This window comes from Anser cygnoides, chromosome 11, assembly GCF_040182565.1.
Source record: "Anser cygnoides isolate HZ-2024a breed goose chromosome 11, Taihu_goose_T2T_genome, whole genome shotgun sequence".
NCBI lineage: Eukaryota > Metazoa > Chordata > Aves > Anseriformes > Anatidae > Anser > Anser cygnoides.
In genome coordinates this window covers 556,527-579,339 of record NC_089883.1, presented here as the reverse complement: position 1 = coordinate 579,339, position 22,813 = coordinate 556,527, and the positions used below count along the sequence as shown (strand labels likewise).

At 62.3% G+C, this 22,813-nt stretch overlaps 1 protein-coding gene across 8 annotated transcripts in view; it reads right to left on the bottom strand.

Moving 5' to 3' along the window:
* RASGRF1 (Ras protein specific guanine nucleotide releasing factor 1) overlaps positions 1 to 14,609 on the bottom strand; it is a 35,236-nt gene extending 20,627 nt beyond the window's left edge. Inside the window, exons 1-4 of one of the 8 annotated variants that reach the window (XM_067003724.1) lie at positions 12,929 to 13,039; positions 12,472 to 12,805; positions 1,059 to 1,165; positions 507 to 654 (exon numbers count right to left, since the gene is read on the bottom strand). In XM_067003724.1, coding sequence (XP_066859825.1) covers positions 507 to 654; positions 1,059 to 1,165; positions 12,472 to 12,747 — 531 coding nt within the window. In that variant the 5' untranslated portion in view covers positions 12,748 to 12,805; positions 12,929 to 13,039. The other 7 variants (XM_048046242.2, XM_048046239.2, XM_048046238.2 and 4 more) reach the window with 7 other exon arrangements.
* Positions 14,610 to 22,813: the final 8,204 nt, after the last annotated feature.

Sequence of the window (22,813 nt, the reverse complement as noted above, 5' to 3'; positions counted from 1 at the left end):
GGCTGCAGCTTGCAGCTGGCAAAGGCAGCATCCCTCCCCAAGGCGATCCAGCCTCCCCGTTCCCGTTACTCCTGCAGCTTGCAGTGCCCGATAACACCAGGCACAGCCCGCACAGAGGTGTCCAACCATGGTGTGTATGATGAAAATTACAGAAGGCACAATGTTATGGCAAGGAGCCCCCATCTCTCCCCAGTACCTAACACCAGGACTCGCCGGCCCCTTCCCCAGCCCTCTCTGATGGAGCAAGCGTTCCCCTGCCCCAGCAGTCGCAGCCACTCATGTAACAGGAACCCCAAATTCTGGGAACAGCTCCGTGCCCGTGACACCCTCACCCCTCTCTGCATGAGGGTCAGGCTGGGGATCACTAAAACAAGTGTAAAAACATGACCGAGGTGCGCGCAGGCCCACGGTCTGAGCTGGCGCAGGTGCCACCGCCGCCGTGCCCACACGGCCGCCCTGAGCCCCCGGAGCCGTGGCACCCGGCGCAGCGAAGCCAGGCTCCATACCTCTGCCTTCAGGCGCTCGATCTCGATTTCCCCATCTTCAATCTGTTGTCGAAGTTGCTTGGCAACAGTTTTCTCAGTTTCCACGATCTGAAGTAAATGGAGGTACTTCTGCATCAAAGCCTCGTGCTCCGTGGCCAGGTTCCTGTAGCTGCAGACAGACGCGGCCGTTAGCACGGCTCCCGGCTCCCAGCTCCCTGCCACGGCCCCCGTGCCCCCCCAGGGACCCCGCCAAGAGCCACTCGGGCTGGCTGGGGCCACATCCTGCCCTCCCGGCAGCGTGGGTTTGCCACACGCTCAGGGGAACACACGGGTAGGATGGCACAGCCGAGGTTTGCTGCCGCGGCGCTTCCATCGCTCACTGCCACCAGCCCCACGTATGGGACACTTCGGTTTGGGACGGGTCAAGGAGGAGAGGATTTGGGTTCTGCAGGAGGGTTTCAGACAGTAAAGGTAATGCAAATTTTAAGGGAACGGCAGGGCAATAAAACAAAACAAATATCACGGCCAAACCTCTCTCAGCGCAGGGCGACACGCGGGGCCCACAGCCCTCACCTGGCGTGGGCGATCGCCGCCACCCACTCGTCGCAGTCCTTGGCGTCCTCGGTCCGCAGCTCCAGGGTCTTCTGGTTCTCGTGGGTGAAGTTCACGGTAAAGTAATGCTGCGGGGGCAAACGGGGGGAGTCACTGCTCGCTCACAGGGCCGTCAGGAAGGCCCCTTACGGTCAACCGCACGCTGCTTGGTTTTAAACAAAGCCCTTGGAAGTCCCCGGGACGTGGGGCCATGGGGGTGGAAAGATGCTGCCGGCCGGGCGGCTCAGCCCCACCGCGGGCCCTGACGGAGACACCAAATGCTGGGAGGTGACGCCCTGCTGGGCGAACGCTGTTTCCAACCGCGTAGAAGAGCCGCGGCTGGGAGGCCGCAGGCCTTGGGGAGAGCCTCACCACGGGGAAGGGGCCGAGCAGGACTCGGTGCCGGACCCGCCGCGTCCCCTCGCGCCGGGGCGAAGCCGCGGCCCCACGTGTGGCAGCGCCGGGCGGCTCTCGCGGCCGGCAGCGTAGCAGGACTCGGCACAGCAGCTATATTTAGCCTCCCCTGACATTTACAGTATTTGTGTTAATTGTGCTGGCGGTGGCAGCCCGCGCTGGCTCGGGGTTTGTGCCGTTCGTGCGCTTTCTGCTGTCTCCTAGGAAACAGGTAACACACGGCAGCGCCGGATACTACCGACGGTGGCTGGACCAAGGCGAAACCCTCTGGGAGCAGCTCCTCCTGACACGAGCCTCTAGGCCGTTAAGTTTAACGAGGGTCCTGAATTAACGGGTACCTGGGAAAAAACAACACCCAACAAAAATAGGGCTGACTTGCAGCCGCGGCTCTGAGGATGGCAGGCAGCGAGCACGAGCTCCTACACTTCTGCCCAAGAAGCCCAAATTCTCCTAAAGCTGTTGGTTTCTCGAGCCGTGCAGGTCGCTGGGCCTCTCTGGTGCATGCCCAGCTCTCTTACAGCCCCTTCCCCTGCAAACAGGGCTGAACAGCTCGTCCGATTCACAAGCCCAGAAACACTCCCCGGGAGCATGAGTCCCAGGAACATCTCCAGCCCCCCAAGGGCACGGCCACAGCACTCCCGGCCCCGCTGCCTGCCCACGAGGACACGCAGTGGGGGCAAACCCAGCTCAGCCCCCACATCCCTGGAGCCCCCACTGCAGCAGGACTTAAGGCTGGTGCCGGGCAAGGCTCACAACACAAACGGCCCCAGAAGGCAGCGGTGTGCGCAGCAAGCAGCACCGAGCCCCCCGCACACCGAGGGGCTGCTGCCCCCCAGCCAGCCCTCGTGCCCTCCAGTGCCGGGTCCTGGGAGCCGCGAGCACGGCGCAGCTCACGCTGTCACCCCATTGTTCCCATACAATACCCAGGAAGTGCAGCGTGCTCGGAAGGAGGAAGTTATTTTATATTTGAATAATAAAACTCCCACCACCTGTTATCTCCTCCTGAATTATGAGCCTTCTCTGTTATCACAGCGACACATCACACTCGACAGCCCGGGAACATCTCCAGCGGCGCCTGGAGCCCGCGCCAGGGCTGGGGCACGGGGCAGGAGCTGGGAGGGCACCGGAGCAGCACCGTGCCCTCCCCACAGCACCATCCCCTGCCCGCTGCCCTGTCCCCCTGCCCGCAGGCAGACCTCCCAGCCCAGCTCCCCGCAAGGTCTGTGCAGGCGGACAGACCGTCCCCACACCACTGCAGCTCACGTTTGCTCCTTCTCAGTCCCTTTCCTGCTCATTTGAAGACCTCATTAGCTCACAGCTGCGGAGGTACTTACAAATCAAATCACCTTTAATCAAACCACCACTCACTCTGCTTTCTGAGAAACGAGACATATGCAGCTCCTTAAGTCCCTCATTATGGGGCATTTTGCAGCCTCCCCCCGTCCCTGCGGTGCCTTCTGCAGCCTGCAGGTTCTGGGTGCCAGCTGCAGGATGCATTTCCCCCCCCCAGCACTGCGGAGGTTTTATCCCTGGGGGGGGGGGGGGGCAGCAAGTCTGCCTGCAGGGCGACACGGGAGCATTTCAGGTCACAAAGCAAAACGTTGAAAGAAAGAGCAGGGAACGCCACCAGCCCTGTGCCCGCAGCGGGACAGAGGCGGCCCTGCGGCCATCACCTGCCCTCTGCAGGCTCCGAAAGCCCCGACGTGCAGAGCCCGCTCAGTGGGTGCTGCCCAGGGACCCTCGTGGCCGCCCCTCTCTGCCCGCCGAGCCCAGCCCGCTGTGCAGCCCTGGGGATGGGGCAGGCTCCCTGCAGCCTGCGCCGGGCTCAGCACCACCTCCCTGGCAGGGCTCTGCGGGAGCTGGACCCTTCTTCCAGAGCCTCGAGCCGCCCAGGCGTCACAGGGAGGCAGCCGCAAGCATTTCTCAACACAGGCAAACAAGGCACTCTGCTATAGCCTCAGCCTCCAAAACACTTAACTCAAACATATCAAGATAATGCAGCCCGAGGCAGACACCGGCACGAAAAATCTCAGCTCCGGCAGCCTGGCAAAGCCCAGCACCTGGATGCTGAGCGTTGCTGCTGGGTGCTGAGCGTGGGAACAGCAGGCGGGACGCAGCCAGGACCACGTCTCCACTGCACAACCCCTCCTCCTGCGGCGACCTGCGGGACCCCCCGCCTGCCCCCCGCCATCAGAGGTGTCCCCTTGGCCCCGCGGTGGCATGGAGCAGGGACCCAACCCAGAGGGACCTGGCCGGGACCTGCCGCGGCCCCGGCACCGTGAGCCCCGCTCCAGAAGCCCGCTCCCTCTGCCACTTCGGCAAGGTCCCCAGCGCCAGCGTGGCTATTTTTACTGAGACAAGAGTACAATAGCAAAATGCTGCTTGGGAGCTATTTCTGCTTCCAGAATCTCAACAAACGACTTTGAATTAATGAAGGAGACTACCCGGGTGATTAATGTGCAGGGACTAGCTCCACAGAAATGTCCTCCCTCACGTCTGATGTCCCCGGGCTGGCGCTGTTAGCGCAGCCGGCGGCTCTGCCCTCCGCCAAGCAGCGTGCCGTAGAGGCAGGGCCTGGGTGTGCACACACCGCTCGCAGGGGCTGCGCCGGGGGGCCGTTAACAGGGAACCGGTGTGTGAGGTCCGACTGCTGAGACCCTCCCTGAGGGGCTGGAGCATTTGGGGGAGAGACGGGAGGGAGGAGACCCCTGGTCCTGCGGCTGTGCCACGCGGCCAGGGCCCTGCACACCCCAAAGCCCAGGTCCCTGCTGACCGGAGGGTGCTGAGACGTGGTGGTCTTCACGGGAGGCAGATGGGGAGCAACATGCGGGGCTCTCCAGGGCCGTGCCTGCCCCGAGCCCACTCCAGCTCTCTGTGGGGCTCAGCGTAAGCCCGGGAGGTCTGGAGCCCGACCCCAGCAGCACTCGGGGGCCACCACTTTGCCTCTTTCCACACCTGTGTCCTGTTCCCACCCCCGTGGCCGGGATGCCCGGGCTCCTCCATCCTCCACCTCCTCAGTAAAAGGCCCTGAGATGATCGCAGCGAGCGCGTGTGCCACTGCACCTGGGGTTCCCCTGCAGACCGCAGCGACGCCTCCATGCTCGTGTTGTGCGAGGACGGCCAGGACGTGGTTGTCACCTCCCCCCGAGTGCCCCAGGGCAGGCTGAGCAAGGGGCTGCGGCCTCACTGTGGGACCTGGGGACAGCACCGGCACTGCGGGCACTGGGGACAAAACAGCCCAGTTTCCAGTGTTCAGGACAAAGAAAGGAGAAGGGAACAGCAGGGTCAGTCCTGCCATACGCAGAAGCACTGCTGTTGGCCCAGCCACGCTCCTCAATGGTTTTGTTTCTTATCTTTTACTAAGTAAACGTATTTAAAAAAAAAATCAAAGGTTTAAAATTATGCGTTGTTTCAAAAATAGGAGGTTGAACCGTTCCTGACTTTTGTAGAACTCGGAGCCGGGCTCTTTTGGCAACAGCCGGCCAAAGCTCTCTGGGTGCTGCTGCTGGCTCAGCCGGGCACCGCTCGTGCAGGCGGGTTTGGCTGGGGACGCTCGCCCAGCTCTGCTGAGGAGCCCAGCGAGATGCCGGGGTGCAGGCAGGAGCTGGGGCACTGAGCCCTGGTGCCTCTGGGAGCGGGTCTCAGGCCCCCTGAGCCCCTCCGATGCCTCAGGTGTGGGGGCAGGTTTAATTAGCAGCCACGACTCGAGGCAGCAGCTCTGTGTGCCCAGCGCCACCTCCCAGCTCCCAGCGGGTGCCGGCAATTTGCCGTGTGGAGCGGCTCTGCCCGGCCCGGCCGTCCCGCGGGGCTCCCCACCCGTGGCAGGCGCTGCCCCACGTCCCGCAGCGGGGTGCTGCCCCCCGCACGGGGACACACGCGTCCTCTCGTCGCCCGTGGCACGCAGGTATGCGGACGCCTGCTCATGCCGCTGACGGTTATTGCAGCCGACATAAAGGGCAAGGGAGGAGAAACGTCCCGCTTTGGATGGATGAGCCTAAAAATCCACAGCCAGCAACGGCAGCTTTTAGCTTCACTGACCTACATACCGTGGGCGCTGGGGAGACGGGACCTGTGACTCAGACGGAGAGGGGTGGCCGGGCAGCTCGCTGGCTTACAGACAGCTATCACAAAAACCAGAGGCAGCAGCTTCTCTCCCCTGCCGCAGGACGTGCTGTAAGGGGCTCACACACAGGCACTTCGGGCAGGCTCTGAAGCCGCGCTCCCAGGAGGGGGAAGGCACCAGGCGAGGGGGCTTTCCCCCACGTGGTCCCACCCCAGTCATTCCCTCTTGTCCAGAAACACCTTTTAAAAACGGCAATCTGCTTTTTGCTCTCTGGCACACCGATTATCAGCTCTGGTTTTTTCCATTCAGTCCTCACACCTGGCTGCTCCTGCTGCCTTGCTTTCCGACGTGGTGGGTGCCGACCTCCGGGCAGGACCGGGCAGGACGGGAGCACCACGCGCGTGTCTTCGCCCCGAGGAGCAGCGGCAGCGCCGCTCTGCCCGGCCGGGGCACCCCCAGCAGCCCCGGCACGCAGCCAGGGAGCGCAGCCGTCACCTCGGCCTTGGAGCGGGGCACGAAGGGCACGGCGGCACCCCAAACTCCTGACCCGGGGTGCAGCAGAGATGCAAACCTCTGCCCAGCTCCATGTATGAGCATCGCCGTCGCTGCAACGCCTCCGTGCCCGCGTGTTTGTGGGAAATCTGCACACTGTGTCTGTGCGGCTGAGAACACGCACCTCCAGCTGCTGAGCCGAGGGACCGTGCTGCGGAAGGTTTCTTCCTCCTTTCCCCTGCCCCTCTGGCAGATTTCACAGATCTCTTGGACAAGAACATGTAAAAAACAGGGAAGGACTGGCATCAGGCTTAAAACACAAAAGCCATCAGGACCATCTGCAGACTGGTGAATAGTTCAGCTGTACAGTTCACAAACCGTAATTTATGTTCATAACTTCAGATTTCATGTAAATACGCTTAGGTTGCCTCGGGTATGGAGGCTGAGTTACTGCCACGTTCATCTCATTGCAGAAAGCCTGGCTAAAAGCACATGGTTCTAGAAAACTGTTTTAACTCCAGGTTTATAAAATCCAGCCGGACAATAGGCAGAGACCGAATGAGCCAAAGTGAATGAAGCTGACGGGAGAAGCCAAGCAGCGGTCTGTGGGCCAGGAGGTCTCCTGTTCTGAAGCAGTCCATACATTCCCCCCCCCCCCCCCCCCAAAATCACATTGAAAAAACAATGCTTTTAAGTTTTGAATAGTGTTTTGCTTTTCAGATCTTTTGTTTTTTTTTTCAGATGTGAAAATGCTCTCGGCCTTTTTCCTTTATCGGAAACCAGAGTGTACTACTGACTTCCAGTCTTTGGTGATGAAAATATCCCAATGAGTGTTTTATGACTTCAGCTGAGGGTTTTTACGCACCAAACCACTTTTTTCAACAACCCAGCAACCTGACAGCTCCCGGGGCAGCAGGGATCTGGGCCGCCAGTGCTGAACTTTCGGGACTGGATCTGCCAAACCCTGGGGAGGCATTTAGTGCCCGCACCCCTCCGTGGCTGGGACAGCTGGGGACTTACTGCTGACCACACAGTAACCAAACATACCCGGAACACCACCAAAAAACACCAGCTTGGAATACCCAGGCCAAAGGAAGCCGTGACACGGCATGTCATTTACTCTTTTGATGATGTGCGAGCTGTGGATTTAGGTGGATCTGAGACTTTTAAAAAAACATTTGTAAACGTGTAGACGAGCACAGCCCCGAACACCACCAGCAGATGACTGTTTGATGTGTGCACCCTGCTCAGCCTGGCCACAGGCACCACCGGCGCTCGTGGGACCCCGCTGCCGGCATGGTCCAGGCTTCAGCCGGGCAGAGCCAGCACCGGCAGCACCGGCAGCACCGGCAGCACCGGCAGCACCGGCAGCACCGGCAGCACCGGCAGCACCGGCTGCCAGCTCGCAGCGAGCTTTGTCCTTCCGACCGGCTCATGTTATGCTTACTGCTGGGGGGATAATTTATTCAATGACTTTAGCTCCTTTGTTCGCAGAACATCTGTAAGAAGGCCATGTTGTCCCCAAAATTCCTTATTTGGATTTATATGAGAAATTTGGGGAATGGCTTTTTATCCTATGACAAAGCCAGTTACCGCAGAGGCAAGGTGTCCTGCGCTCACTCACAGCTACATCGCTTCATCGCGATCAGTCACACAGATCACATTATATTATCCTGTCCTTTGAATAAGCATAATGTGAATAATCAGAAAGACTGCAATCAGACAGCAGCAGGCTCAGACAGATACCCCCAAGAAAAATCAGACTTTTCTAGAACACGGCAAGCGCAGTACCTCCCTGTGCAAAGCGTGTTTGGTACAGAAACTCAGCTGCTGCTGGATTCAGGGCCAATGACAGCATCTCCATGCAGCTCGCTGAGTGCTGTCTCCACGCAGCCCTGCCGCACGGCCCGGCACCCACTGGTTTTGTTTTGCTGCGGCTGGCAGCCGCCCTGCGTTAGCGTCCTCACCCCACGCCTGCCCCCGGCGCGGAGCCGTGCCCGGGACACGTCCCTGCACAAGCTGCTGGTCCCAGCGGGGAGCTGCTCCGCGGGAAGGAGCCGTGTCCCCTGCCCACAGGCCCGGCGCTGCTCTCCCTTTCCTGCCGCTCATTTTGGGACCACGTTCAAAGCAGCTCGCGGCTCCCCTGCCGCTGCTCCCACTCCCACCCAGCGCACTGCCCACGGCCCGGGTGGTCCCCGCCAGCTGGGACGTGGCAAAGGTGCCCGAGACGGGCGCTTGTCCGTTCCCCGCGGCTGTACTCGCACCTTTTCTCCAGTTCATCCATTATTGCCCCTTTCTGTGGGCTCTGTACCTGTGAGCTCTGCCTGGGCTCCCCGTCCATCAGAGGCAGGGCCGAGGGCTCGGCCGTGGCTCCCAGCCTGGCCAGGGCCGCTCCGTCCCAGTGAGGGCAGCGCGCGCTCCGTGGGCACCGGCTGGGACCCTGCAGGGGGACATGGGGCGAGGGCAGGCGGGGACGAGGAGCATGAGAGGACAGCACCCATGGGAGGGCAGCTCGGGGGGTTGGAGCTGCCCCAGCACCCCTCCCCTCCAGCCCCATGGTGCAGGGACGGTGCCACCAGACGGGGTGCCCTGGTGCCCACGGTATCTCCGCTTGGCACTGACTCCTTGTGCCGCTGGTGCTGCGGAGAGACGCGGCTTCCTCACACCCTCCTCAGCTGTGCAGGGAAATAAACGAGCAGGGTGGGATGGACGGGAGCAGAAACCTGCCCCGAGGGGCTGGAGGGAGCTGCTGCCACCGGCCCTCGCGGCCCCACCGGGCAGCCACAGCCACGCACGCCAGCAGCCGGCCAGCTCCCCTCCAGCCTCGCATCTCCTCACAAAATGCTTCCTCCGGTCTCCACTGCCTCCCCGACAGCACAGACAATAAATTTTATGCCTATCACTGGCAAAAGCTTAAGAGATGGGGGACGAAAATCCAGAGTTATATGCTGTGTGCTCACAAGAGCAGCCTCGTCTTTGTGGGAAAAAAGCCTCCTCGCCTCAGAGTGCTCCCGAGTTTCAAGTCAAGGGTTTTCGCACAGCGCTGCCACTTGACTCAGCATCATCTTGGCTCTCGTCTGAGCCACAGAGGGCTGCTGGCGGAGAACAACTCATGGCACCGGGTGCAGGCCCGCAAACCCGCCTCGAACCTGAGGAGATGGGCGAGCCCGGCCGTGGCGCCTGCAGCTCTGCTCCGCGTGGGGAGGGACCTGGCGGGGCCTCGGGGCGCCGGCACAGCCCTGAGGGCAGGCACGCTCCGGCCCCCAGCCCACCTTCCCGCTCTGCTCCTCCTGCTGAGCTCCCGGGGGCACTTCCATGTGCGCCCCCCTCCCTCCTCCTCTGCCCCCCGCGCCTCCCACGGCCGCGATGTGACGACGCCAACATCCTCGCTGGCTGCGGGGACGGGGACGGCAGGTCCCAGGGGAGCGCCCAGCCCAGGCACAAGGGGGGGTCACCCCGCGGGGCCGGGCACCTGCCCATCGCCCTGTCAGAACCGCACCCCAGAGCCCCCCCAGCAGCTCCCGGCGGCAGAGCAGGCCCTCCCCGGGGCCAGAGCCTGGTGCCCCACCCAGACACGAAATATTTCGCAAAAGCAAAGCGATTTGAAGAAAATTTCATCTGCAGAAACACGGGGCTAAGAGAGAGGAGTTTCCAGAGGTGCCCAAATCCCTGTTCAGTGCCTCAGTTTTTCACATAACTTTGCTCCTTTATTCTCCTACGTACTGCATGCTAAAAATACACTGCATTCACAGAAAAAAAAATCCACACCAAGGCAAGATATATGAACATCAAAACAGAGAGGGTTTTGGAAGAGCAACTTTTTAAAATTTCTCTTTTGTGGAGAATCTGAAACCTTCCAGGTTTTACCCCCGTTAAGAAGGATTCTGAATGTGAACCTCCTCTGTGAAGGGAACCCTGTCCTCCTGGCCTGACCCACAGCTGCCTGGACGGATAAATTCCCTCAGAAAACAATTAATGGTGATCATGGGCAATGCTAGAAATTTCTTTAGCACCTTCCTTCCAGAGAGACACCAATGCTGAACAAGGCTCAGCACCAGGTGAGCTGGGGGAAAACATCACGTCTGTTCTGCAGAGCTGACACCTTCCTCTCAGAAACCTGCCGGCTTTGCTTGCCGTTTGCTTGCCTTCGCCGTCCTGCACAGCCCAGGTTGCAGACCTGCACCATGAATATGCTGCTGCTTATCTCATCTGGTATGAAATTAATTGGTTCGCAAAGCAGTGGGTATTCAAGTGTTTGAGCTTTTTCATTTAAAATTGTCCCAACGAATTATACAAAATCACGAGCCAGGTGCTAGCCCTGGCTAGCCCGGTGGCCTTGCAAGTATTTTGTGTGGCAGGAGCTCACTGCACCGTCTGATAGCAGCCCCTCGTTTACACCGGAGGTAAATCTTCCAGGTGCATTCTGAAATAGAAAGGGATGGTGACAGCCTCCCCTTAGTGTTTACCTGACAGAAAATCCCTCCTGTACAAAGAGTCAAAACCTGGCTAGCAAGCCTGATTTAAGCCAAACGAGGAACGAGCAACAGCATCTATTAAGCTGCCACAGGGGCACAGCTGACAAAACAGGACAGCAGCGTGACCCCCCTGCGGACACACACCCCTCGCTGCTGCTGGAAGCAGACCACGTAGCACGAAGGAGGCCACTTGAATGCAAGAGCCAGGACTGTGAGAAAAAAACCAACACAATGGTATTTCAATCACAGCAGTGAGATATTCCAGTGATCCTGCTGGGAGTGCCAAGGCATGCCAGGGCCCGGTGGTGCTGCACTGCCTCGCTGCCGTGGCAGGGCTTCTGGAGTGCTGAGCACGCTGTGACCAGCCAGAGGCGATTAGGTGGCTTATTTCCTTCTAGCCTGTCCCTTGGCCCAGCCGGGTCGCTGCGGGGTCCGTCCCGCAGCCCTGCAGGCATGCTCGCCACCGTTTCACCGTGAGCCTGCTTAGCCAAAATTATGCAAGACCTGCAGAGCTGGACTCAAGATGTGCGGTGCCTCCTGTGAGCACGCAGCCTGGGCTTTGGGAAAGGAGCCAGCACTGCTCCTGCTGAGGGGCTTCTCTGCGCCCTCCAACGGGGGCACTTGGCTTGGTGCAACACACCGTGTTTGAGGGCTGAATTCATCCACAGCGAGCCAGCTCCTGTCCACCTCCACGAGACTGGAGGTAATTTTGGAAACAGTGGCAGCGATGGATGGGGATTTGTGTCCCTGGGTTAGAAACCCCCTGCCCACCTGACACAAAGCCCTGTACTGCCCGAGTGCTTGGATGGACCAAACTCCAGCAAATGGCCCCAGACAAGCAAGCCAGAGGTCTCCGGCACGTCCCGCAGTGCTGCCAGCGGCCACCCCACTGACCCAGGGGGGAGCAGCCTGCCCCGCAGGCTGCCGGGGAGCCCAGGGGACCCCGATCCTTGTGGGGCCTGGCAGCGGCTGTGCTCCCTCAGTGCCATTTCCACCTGCAGACATTAGCATCTGGCGATGAGCACTGCAGACAAGTAACAGCCCTGCGTGTGGCATGTGGAGCCCCCGGCTTCTGCCGTGTCCCCGGGAGGCGGCCGTGCTGCGCTCGCTGGCAGGCTCGTGGCAGAGGCACAGCGTGGCGTGGGCAAGGAGCAGGCACGGGCTGAAATCCCCGTGAAAGTGGGGCCCCGCGCCGCCCCCGTGCTGAGCGCTGCGCTCCCATTTCCGAGCCGCACGCTCCGAGCGGTGCCGGGCTGCGGATTCCTCGCCGGGACCTTCACAAGCGCCGGGGCCGAGCCCGCACCCGCGGCCGGCCGCGGCAGAGAAAGCCCCACGCCCGTGGGTGCGCTCGCACACCCCGGGTTGCACCGGGCCGGCAAATTTTGCAGCCGAACGGCCGACCCCTGGCGAGCACGGAGCGGCCCCGCGGGGACCCGGGGCTCCGCCGGGGCCAGGTGCCAGCGGCAGCGCGGAGGCGAGGCGGCTCCGTGCCGCGGACACGCGTGGAGCCTCGCTGCGCAAAGCGCGGGCCGCGGCCGCCGGGGGGCGCATCGCGCCGCAGCCCCGCCGCCAATTAACGGCAGCTAATTAGCCGTGACGGGGCGGGCAGGGGGGCTCCGGGCAGGACCCGGCACCCCCCGACGAACTCACGCCCGCCGCCCCGGGGCGCGCCGCCAACGCGGCCCGGGCCCGGCAGCGCCCGCTCGGGGCAGCGCCCCCCGCACCCACCCCCCGACACCCCCGCTCCATCCCCGGCCGCGGTCACGCGTGGGCACGTCCCGGGCGGCGGCGGCTCCGCTCCGGGGCAAGGCGCTGCCGGGGGCGCGGTGCCCGTCGGCGGAGCCCGGGGCGGGGGGGGGGGGGGGGCCCGGGGCCGGGCCCCGCGGTGCCGGGGCCGGTGCGGGGCCGCCGGGCATCCCCCGCCGGCAGCGGCCGGGCCCCGGGCACCCACCTGCTTCTCCAGGGAGTCCTTGGCCGAGAGGGAGGGCTTGGGGGAGGGCGCCCGGTCGCAGACGCAGCCCTCGAGCAGGTAGAGCCCCGAGGGCCGGGAGCTGGAGTCGGTCTCGAAGTAGAAGAGCATGTTCTGCAGCAGCGCGAACCACTTGGTGTGCCATTTTGTGTTGTCGGAGCTCCGCTTGCTCAGATAGCCCTTCCTGGCGCCGTCCTTCTTCGCCAGCAGCCCCAGGTAGGTGACGTGCCCGTCATTGAGCCGCATCCCCTTCTGCATCGTGGCGGCGCCGCCGGCTCCTCACATGGTCCCCGCCGGGCAGCGGGCGGGCGGGTACCTGCCGAGCAGCCGCAGCCCCCGCGCCCGCATCAGCGGCGCCCGCTGCCCCCGGAGAGCCGCCGGCCGCCGCGCCGGCTCATGCCGGGCCGAGCCGAGCCGACCGAGCCGAGCCGTGCCGTACCGAGCCGTGCCGAGCCGAGCCGTACCGAGCCGTGCCGTACCGTACCGAGCCGTGCCGAGCCGAGCCGCACGGTGCCGGGCCGTGCCCGCGCAGCGCTCGCCTCCCGCGGCGCCCGCGGCGGCTGTGCCGGGGGAGCGCCGCGTCCCGGAGCCGCGTCCCCCCGCGGGCGGCGCGTCACGTGATGCCGCCCCGCCGGTGCCAGCGCCGCCGCCGCGGACGGCGGCACCGGGACGCCCCGCGCCGGGGATGGCCCTGCCCCGCCGCCAGCCGCGGGGGCGGCCGCGCCGCGCTGCCCCGAGCCGCCCTCGCCTCCTCTCCGCTCCTCTCCCCTCCCCGCCGCGGGGCGCGGGGCCGGCAGCCCCCCCGCCCGCCGCTCCCCCGGGGCCGCCCCGGCGGGCAACGGCGCGGCCGGGCCCGGGAGCGGCTCCGCGGGGCGCCGGGAGGGAGCCGTGGGTAAAGGCCCCCCCGGCGGAGCGGGACCCCCAGGCGGGGGGGAGCCCGCCCGCAGAGCGCATCCGCGGCCCGGGGGGAGCCCGGGCCTGCCCCGAGCCCCGGCGCACCGGGCCCGGTTAGGTGGGACCCCCGGGGCAGCCGGGCCCCCGGGGCAGCCGCGACCTCAGAGCTCACTGGCTCGGTTCGGGGGGTGCTCAGCCGGGCGCTCCGACCTCGGGCCTCCCGGGGAAGCACCCCCAAACCTGGCCCGGGGCTCCTCGCTGACCGCGGGACGTCCCCGCTCCCGTCCCCCACCCGTGGCTTTGGCCAGGTCCCGTGCCCAGCCTGCACCCCCGGGCCCGGCAGGCGGCCGTGGCCAGCCCCTGCACGCTGCGGTCCCTGAGGCTGGGCTGGTCCCACCGCACGGCGAGACAGCAGCACCCTCCAGCAGCCTTCCCCCTTCCAGCCCTCCGCCTGCACAGCCACTGCCAGAGGTCACACGTGGGAGAAGAGGACCCAAGGCCTCCATTTATTTCTGTTTGTCTTCCCGTAATCCCTCTTCCCCATGTGGGCCTGGCGTGCCTCGCAGAGCACAGCAAAACTGGGCGCTGCGGAGAGCTGGAGCCTGTGCGGGGCAGGGAGGGCCCTGGTGCTCCCCGCATCCTGGGGGCTCCCTGCTGCCAGGAGCAATGGGTCGGCCAGACACCACAGTGGTGGGCGCTGGGTCGGCCAGACGCCGCGGTGATGGGCACGCAGAGAGCTGGGGTGGCTGCGGGGCGGTGCGTGAGCCCACCTGCCCGTGGGCAGCCGCCTGCCCTCGCCACCAGAGGAACCGGCCCCAGCCTCGTGTGACCAAGCAGACAGGGAGGGCATCAGGAAAACCGTGTTAATTAGCTTTGTTTCCTCTGAAAATGTTGGCACATCTCCAAGGAATTCAGTGAGGTCACAGGCTGCCATGGCAACAAGAGGGAACGGGCTGGAATTGGGAAGGGTGCTGCCATTTCCAGGCATCCAGAGCCGCTCGCCATGGGACAGGGTGCGGGTGCCCGCTGGGTGCAGGATCAGGCCCGGGAGGGGCAGAGTGGCTGGGAGCAGGGCACCCTCAGCACCTCAGCACCCCGTGCCCGGCCGCCCCTCCAGATGACCGACAGGGCTCTGTCCTCCTGGCCGAGTTCTCCCGGCATTACCCCAGTTGCAGGTGGGTAGAGTCCATCAAGCTCCAGGACCTACCTGCACATCCAACTCTCCTCGGGGGCCAGGGCTCTCCGCTCCTTCTCCTCCAGCCTGGTCACACAGCTCCCGCGTCCCGCTTCACCATCCAACCTCTCTGCTTGAGATAAAAATGGGTCAAAGCGTGCAGCTAAAGGTGTTCCCCCATGGCCGGCCCATCCTGCCAACCGAGCGCTGATCCAGGTGAGCCCCAGAGAAGGAACTGAGGCAGCCCCCATCCCTCCTGCCTCCCTGCAGATCGTCACGGGGCCGAGCAGGGCAGCGAGGGCCCTGGCTGAGGGTCGGGGTCTTGCGCAGCTCCTTGTCGCAGAGACCCAGCCCCGGGCAGTGGGGCTGCTTTTGTGCCAGGGGCAGGCAGGCAGGACCTGCTGCTTGCGAAATGGTGCAGTCACGTTCTTCCTGGAATCTGCAAAATCTTAGATCAAATAACTGGGGAGGCAGCACTGCCCGCAGCGCCCACACGGCATAAGGATGGAAAGGACGCGCATACCCCACTGAACGCACGGGCAGCAGGGCAGTGTGCCGAGCGAGGTCTCCGTGTCAGCACTCCCAGGCCAGCAGGGGAACGTGCTGCGGGCTTGGCTCTGTCCCCGTGCAGCCAAGCCCCACGCCAGGGGAGCCCAGAGGCAGAGTGGAGCAGCAGAGGAAAAGATGTCCCACGCACTTGGAGCGGCTGGCCCCAGGGACGGGTCTGGGGATGTGGCGGGTCCCCTGCCCGCTGCCCCCTGCCCAACGCCCCACCAGCCCGAGCAGGCTGCTGGGGGAGAGCAGAGCTCCCAGCACCAAGCACGAGCAGCATTTGGCTGTGGTGGAGCCCACAGCAGGAATGGCAGCTGCCCTGTGTCCCCAGCCACACGTTAATTTAACCCGGACTCCCCTTAGGTGATATGGAGGGTAATGGAAAAAACAGCTGATAGTTTCCAAGGCTGGCGCAGATATGGAAACTGTGATTTCCTAAAACAAAAGGAGGTTTATTTTTTGAGTGTGACGTTTGCTTCGATCGATTCTAAGGCGTTTGCAGTGTGACCCTTGTGCTCTGGGAAAGCGGAGGTGAAGTATTCATCACTTCTCCCACGAGCTGTGCTGCATACAGAGTCAGACCTGCTGCTGATGGCCATGGAGAGACGAGCAGTTTTTCCAGAGTTAAGATTTCTCGTCATTTCCAAGTATTTTAATCGCAACAGCTTCTTCTCTCTCCGTTTAAGTGTTTAATAAACATCAAAGCAGTTCCTATGGGCATCCTTCACAAAGCCCAGGCTTGAGCCCGAGTATAGCTGCGTGCAGCAGCAGCAGTCACTGCAGCAGCGCCACGGGCCCGCTCGCCATGCCCCAAGCAGCCATGGCCCCGTGCAGCCAGCACGGGAACGGGGCACCCGTCCTGCCGTAGTCCCCGCGCTCTCAGGAACGGGAAGGCCAGCAGCAGGGACGCCGTGCTCCCGGCAGCTCTGAGCACGCTGTAACGGGCTCTCGGGGAGAATCCGACAGAGCAGGTGAAGCACGTGGGGTGACACCAGAGGTGCTGCTGGGCCGGGGGGTGCCAGCTGCCGGCCGAGCACAGAGCCGCCGGCGCAGCACAGCACAGCACGGGGCTCTGCGCGAGCTGCCTGCGCAGGGAGGCAGCAGCACTGCAGCACGGGGGCTTGCTCGTTCTTCACGTCCTGCTGTGGCTATGCGGGCAGGTGCGATGCCTTTTGCTGGGTGCCAACTCCAGTGAAACACACGTTCTTGTATTTCCATGCCAAAATAATCAGCTGTGTAAAAGGTGGCTCCTGTTGGTTTTAGCCCCTGCTTCCACCTTTTGCATTAGCTGGGCTCGCGTTGACTCAGCTGATGGCAGATGCTCTTATATGCCAGCATCCTCCTAATCAGTTCAGTTCCCTCACAGTCTCCTCCCTCTTTCAAGCCTGAATGTAGGAAATCACTTGTTAATCTATGCACCCAGCTGTAGCAGGGTAGGCAGGACGGGGTGCCGGGGGCTCGCTGCCTGCTCGCTCAGTAACGTCTCGGTGTGAACGCACTCACTGCAGGGCTGGCTCTGGCAGCTGCCTCGCCTGGCGGGGGGGTGAGATGCCCCGGGAGGAGCCCCCAGGACCAGCACCGGGGTCCTCTCGCCAGGTGCCAGCGTGGACCGCAGCGAGCAGTTGCACCTTCACCAGGGGTGGGATGGAGCTGGCATGCTGTGAGCACACCTCGGCTCCTCCTGTGCCCCAGCAGCTCCTGCGGCAGTCAGGCTTCCTGCCTGTAGCCCTCCTGTCTCCTTTCTCCTGGGATTTCAGATTCCCACTGGCACCTTGGGTGCAAGATACCTCTCATGGGCTGAGGATGCTGGAGCAAAATGTGCACAAGAAAAAAACACGTCCTCCCCAGCTGCCCCCCTGCTGCTGGGTGCTGGGGGAGCTGGTGCTCATCAGCTGCTCCCATATACCCCATGCAGTGCTCCTGGGACCAGAGGGGCGGCTGGTAAGTAACAACCAGGGCGCTGCTCAATGAGCTTGAGCCCGAGAGCACTGAGACCAGCAGTGGGAGGCTGTGCTTCCAGTGACAGATCCGCTTCCTTCATTTGGAGCTGGGAGGAAAGTGGGCACTTTTCTATACAGACAGGCTCAGAGGCATCAAGCCCAGGCTGCAGAAGTGGCCGAGGAAACAGGGCAGGTGTTGGCATTTGTGTCGTCAAAACATGTCCCCAGGACACAGCACTGCTCTGAGCTGCTGACTGCCAGGCACACGTTCACGTTCAGTGCTGGGAGTGGGCACTCACTCCGTGCCCCCAGAGCTCCTCTTCTCCCTGCGGCATGTGCACAGAGAGCTTGTACTTGCTAGAGAGGACTCCAAGCGTGTTGGACTCTGCCCAGGCTGGGCTTTCCAAAAGTAATCAGCCCAAGCTGTGTTCAAAGTCAAGTCCGTTGGCTCGGGCTCCCAAATCTTACAAGCAAGCCTGAAAGTCCCACCTTTTGTTGAGCAAGTTGGATCTGCACCTAAACAATCTGGAGGACGGGTGCCTGGGCTGTACGAGCGCGATTTAGCTGCACCAGGCGTGCAGCAGGGACGCTGGCTTTCAAAGTGCTCGTGTGCGGGTCAGGGAGGTCTGAGCTGCTCCTGCACGGCCAGGCTCGGGGAGCTGATCTGCGGGTGCAAGGGCACGGCGCTTTGGTAGCAGGGAGGCACAGCAAAGCAGCTGGTAGTGTAAAGGCAGGCAAGGCTTTTCTGTTCTTAGCTCAGCCGAAAACTTTGAAGGATAGGAATAGTAACTTCGCATTTACTTCCAAGGCGCCCTGGTAGAGCTGACGGTGTACCGGGGCTTCTGGGGACAGGACAAAGCAACCTGATTCGAAACGCGCCCTCAGCTACAGCTCCTCTCAAGTGTGCCCTTGATTTTTATCCGATTCCCCAGCAGAGTTCGAATGCTCTGTCCTTTGTGTTCTCAAAAATATTGCCAGGGCAATGGCAGGACAGAGAAGAGAGTTTCAAAGCGTCAGCAGATATCTGCTATGTCCAAGCAGAGTGCCAGTGCTGCGGGCTGGTGAGCAATGCCCTCTCCGACACACCGGCATCAGCACGTTATTGCAGACAGTTCTCTGCTAATTGGCCCCATCCAGCGTTTCATTTTGGCAGAGCGGGTGCACGTCGCTGGCATCATGCATTTAACCTTGCCCGACAGAGGTGGCCCCAGGGCAGAGATAAAGCCTGGCTCCTGGGGACGCTGGGGGGGGGGGGGGGTTCTCCATGCAGCTCCCCCAGGCTGCAGACGAAGCCGTTGCTCCCCAATGGCATTGATCTGCAGGCACGGGCAGACTCCTCGCAAGAGGCTGGAAGCAAATGCTTGTGGAAATGCCAAAGAGCTGCTTCACGTGTGCCGCCGTTCTGTAAGCCACCCCTCCTCGTCGTACACGTTTTCCTCCTGCTTAGCCACTGTGCTTGCCGTAACCTACTGCGCCTCCAGCTCGCTCCTTCGGGCGGCGGCTGATGGACAGGCTACAGGACAGGGCACCTCCAGTCGCCGTGAAATATCGACTTTCAATCTGTAATACTCCCCACGCCTGGAAATAAACAATAGGAGGAACACAGATTTGCCAAGTGATTTACGTGGGAAAAGCATCTTCTCCTCCGTGTTATAAATCCCTCAGTAGCAACTGGGTTCAAAAGCAAAGGCTTCTGGAAACCTCCCAGGCACTTCATCTGTTTTGAATGGCCAGTGAAACCAGAGAATAAGCGCTGTGGGGAGAGGTTCTCCACAAGCACAATGGAGCTAGTATCAACCTCCTACCTTTCCTGCAAGGCAACTCATAATATTATGTAAAAATGCAAATAATGTCCACGCAAAGCTGTAGAGCCATAAGTGCCCAGAACAGAGCTCCAGTGAGGAATAACCCGTAGCTTCTGGACGTGTGAATCACGGATACGAACAGTTTGGTTTACAAGCATTTACAATGCAATGTGTGTTCAGTGGCCGTAAAGGGCCCTTTACGCCCTGTCTGTGCTGCGCTGTGTTAACAAGCATTTTGCCAGGAGGGCAATCAAGACGAACCTTGGCAATTTCACTCGCTATTTGTGAACATTTAAAGGGTTTGCAAATCTGAGACGTGGGTTAGAGATGCCCGTGGACTCCTTGGCTGAAGAACGCCAGGAGGTATTGGGAAACCATTGCCCTCCTGGGGCACAGGAGGGGCGTGAACTCGGGTACGGCGGTGGAGCGTGTGTTAGTGCTTTGTGTGTGCCGAGGGACGGGGACAGGGACTGGGACGGGGACAGAAAGGTGCTGGGGCAGCAGCACAGAGCCTGGAGCTGGGGACAGCCCTGGCCTGGGCACAGGGCTGGTGCCACGCAGGGCTCCCCAGCTGCACCCCAGTGGTCCCAGTTGCCTGATGGAGTGGGGAGAGGAGGGCAATATGCCCCAGAAAGCCGTCATCCCGCACCTTCATCAACACCCCTTCCTCATCTTCCCAGGTTCTGCCTTTCTCCTTCCTTCTGCCAGGACCTTGAGCTCAGCCAGCAGAGCTGCAGCCTCCCTGGCCAAATCCTGCCCCCCGCCAGCCTCTCACACCAAAGGAAAGCACAGCTCATGGCCTGCCCGGCACCCGGGGCTGTGCGTGCCTTGGGGACACTCTGCTGTCACCCTGGGAGCGTGCAGGGCTCCCGGGGGACGAGGCAGCAGCACACCCCGCAGCAGCAGCAGCGTGTGCGCAGAGCAGCCCCTGCCCTTTCCCGCTGCACGCCCGCTGCTCCCACGTCCCTGTGATCCGCAGACTTCCCTCTGCCCACACACCAGATCGTTCCTGGTGCCAAGGACCTACGTGCAGCCGGTGCCTTGGGTGGCATCATTGTCTTGGAAACAGCTCGGCGACACGCACAGCACAGGCTTGGTGTGCACATGGCTCCGAGCGAGCGGCTCTCGGCAGCGAGGAGTCTGAAATAACTCGGTAGAGGAGGAAACGCGAGATGCTCCAAGAGGTGCCGCGGCATGCCAGGCTGGAACGGTTTCATCACCAAGTGCTCTCCCATCTAGTGGCTAAAATAGAAATTGTTGGTGCAGCCCGGGGCTGGGGTGAGCTGCCTCCCCTCCGGCCGCCCCGACACGCCGCCTCCTGGTCCCGCAGCGCGGGGGCTCGGGTCCTGCCCCCCCCCCCCCGGCACCCACCACCAGCACCCGGCCGAGCAGACGGCAGAGAGACATTTGCGAGAAGTGCTGAGGGGGAGAGGGATGGATAAATCGGGGCTGCTCCCCGCACAAGGATGCTGCGAGTTCATTAGGCTAATTTGTCACTTAGAACTAACCCACGTGCACCGGGTGTCAAAAAGGGGCTGGCTGCACGTGACCCATGGGTGCCAGGGAGTCAGCCACGCTGTGGAAATCATGTGTTTGTTGACGTTTTTTAAACGGAAAGCTTAAGAACTGTTATTATGCTGTGCAAAATTATTTCAGCAGCCCTTTGAACTGCTAAGCTATTCTCTGGGAATCTCAGCGCCGGGGATGACAATGTGGTAATTTATGCCAGCATCTCTCGCTCACTTTCAGAGCACGCAGAGAGGGCTGCTGGCACAGCTCCTCGCTCCTCTTTATGCAGTGCTCGGATGCCAGCTTCTTCACCTGAAATACGGGGGAGAAAAGAGCTGCCTTCCGTATTGCACGGAGTAAAGACCCGCTTGGGGCCCTTCCCCTGCTGAAAGGGAGCGGGGGGCCGAGCAGCAGGGGGCACGGTGTGGGTTTTTGCATCGGGGACCTGCATTTGCAGGGAGCCACCGAGCCCCGCGGGGCCCTGCCAGCACCAAAGCAGATGAAGCAGGCAGCGAGTATAATTACAGAGCCTGGAAAAGACACGGCAGCTTCCCGCGCTGACGGAGCCTTCCCAGCACCGGCAGGAGCTCCAGGAATTACAGCTCTGCACTAGAAATTGCTGCAGGGTGGGGGCTGGCAGGGCCCAGAGCTCCCCCCGACCACCAGCCCTGCTCGGGCCCTGCTCTCCGCAGGGTGCTGGTGGCAGCTCAGCCCCGCGCCGCCCCGAGCCTCCCAGCAGGGCACGGCGAGGGCAGCGCCAACCAGACCGCGGGGCTGCTTGCCTCCTCTCCTGGCTCAAGCACTCTGGCAGGGATTTGCTGTCTCCACAGATCTTTTTGCTGACCCGGGAAGCTACAGTCTTTTTCGGATAGCTGAGAACCCCCAGCACAGTCCCAGCCGAAGCGTGGCCGGGCAGCACAGCGCCCGCTGTGCCACCATGCCGCTGCGATTGTCCCTGCCCCTCTTGTGCTCCGAGGGCTGCAGCACATCGCCCTGCACTGAGTGCTCTGGCCGTGACCATCAGCTCGGGGACCCACAGGGCAGTTACTTCCCTGGCGTGCTTTGGGGAGGTCGGTGCGGCCCGTGGCCACTGGCACCCCGGGGACACAGCCTGGGGGGCATCCGGTGCTGTGGAGCTGCTCTGTTCACCCCCCTCCACCCAGCCGTGGACGTCCCCCTGCCACGCTGCACCGCTGGGACGATGGCATAGCACCTACACAGCCCGGCACAGGCACCCGAGGTACGCAGTGCTGGAAACTGGCACCGCCTGCCCGGCAGATGCTCCGAGATGCTGAGCGCCAGCCCCTGGCTGCTGCACGCACCAGCGGCTGCTCCTCGCACAGGAGGGTTCACATCGCCCATGGCCCAGGGAATAAATCCCTGGTTTGCAATCAGATAACGCGAACCATCGCTACTCACGGTGAGCCCCCGGGGGAGCAGCAGCCGCAGCCGGGGGGCCGTGTCCCTGGGGGGGCCAGGGCTGGCACTGCCAGCACCACGCCGGCGGGGGCACAAACCCTGCTGCTGCCGAGCTCCCCCAGCTGCCTGGCACGGCTCGCTGCTGCACATACAGCAGTGGTTTGGTAACCGAATGTTATTTTTAGGCATTTCTGAGACAAACCGCAGTGTTTTACAAGCATCTCCGAATGTACCACAGCTAAAATGCATTTTGTATTTTCGTGTGATCCTGTACTTCACCGGCCATGTGGCAATATTCGCCACACGACAGACGCAAGGACACTGAAACCTCCCCTGAAAATCACAGCTGCAGACGTTTAAAGCCACCTCCAGTCCCCACAGGTACGGGGTGTTCTCAGGTGCACCCCCACCCACCCCGTGCCCGAGTTCAGGACTCGACCCTGGACGGGCACCCTGCGCCCTGCAGCGCTCCCGGCCGCCGTGCCAGCAGAGCAGGAGCCGGGCTGTGCCGCGGTCACCCAGCCCCGCACGGGTCCGTCCCCTGGGCACCCCCAGGGGAGCGCCCGCATGCCTCGGGGAGCCCCTAGGCAGGGCCACGACCCCCCCGGTTTTGGCCGGGGAGGGGGAGGCCTCGTGGCAGACGTTATCCTCCCCCCGGCCCATCCTGGCACAGACGCATTGAGCTGCTGTTGGCAGCGCTGAGCCTCTGTCAAACCTCCCACGGGCACAGGATTGCATTTTACGGAGTTGCCTCATCTGCGGGAGTCTACGGGCTCCGTCATGTATCAGAGCCCATGAGGACCTGCAGGAGAGGGACGGCTGAGAGGAAAATAGCCAAAACTGTGGGCTGAACCAGGGCGTTTTCCCCATTTGGAGAACAGGCAGAAGAAGTAGAAGTACTTAATAATATTTACTGCTGATTTCCCGGTCCGTTTACTCCCTGCACACTGCACAGACACGGTCAGTACTGGGGGACCGCTGGGCATGTCTGACACTTCCCTGCCTGGGGGGAGGCCTCGGCACCCAACAAC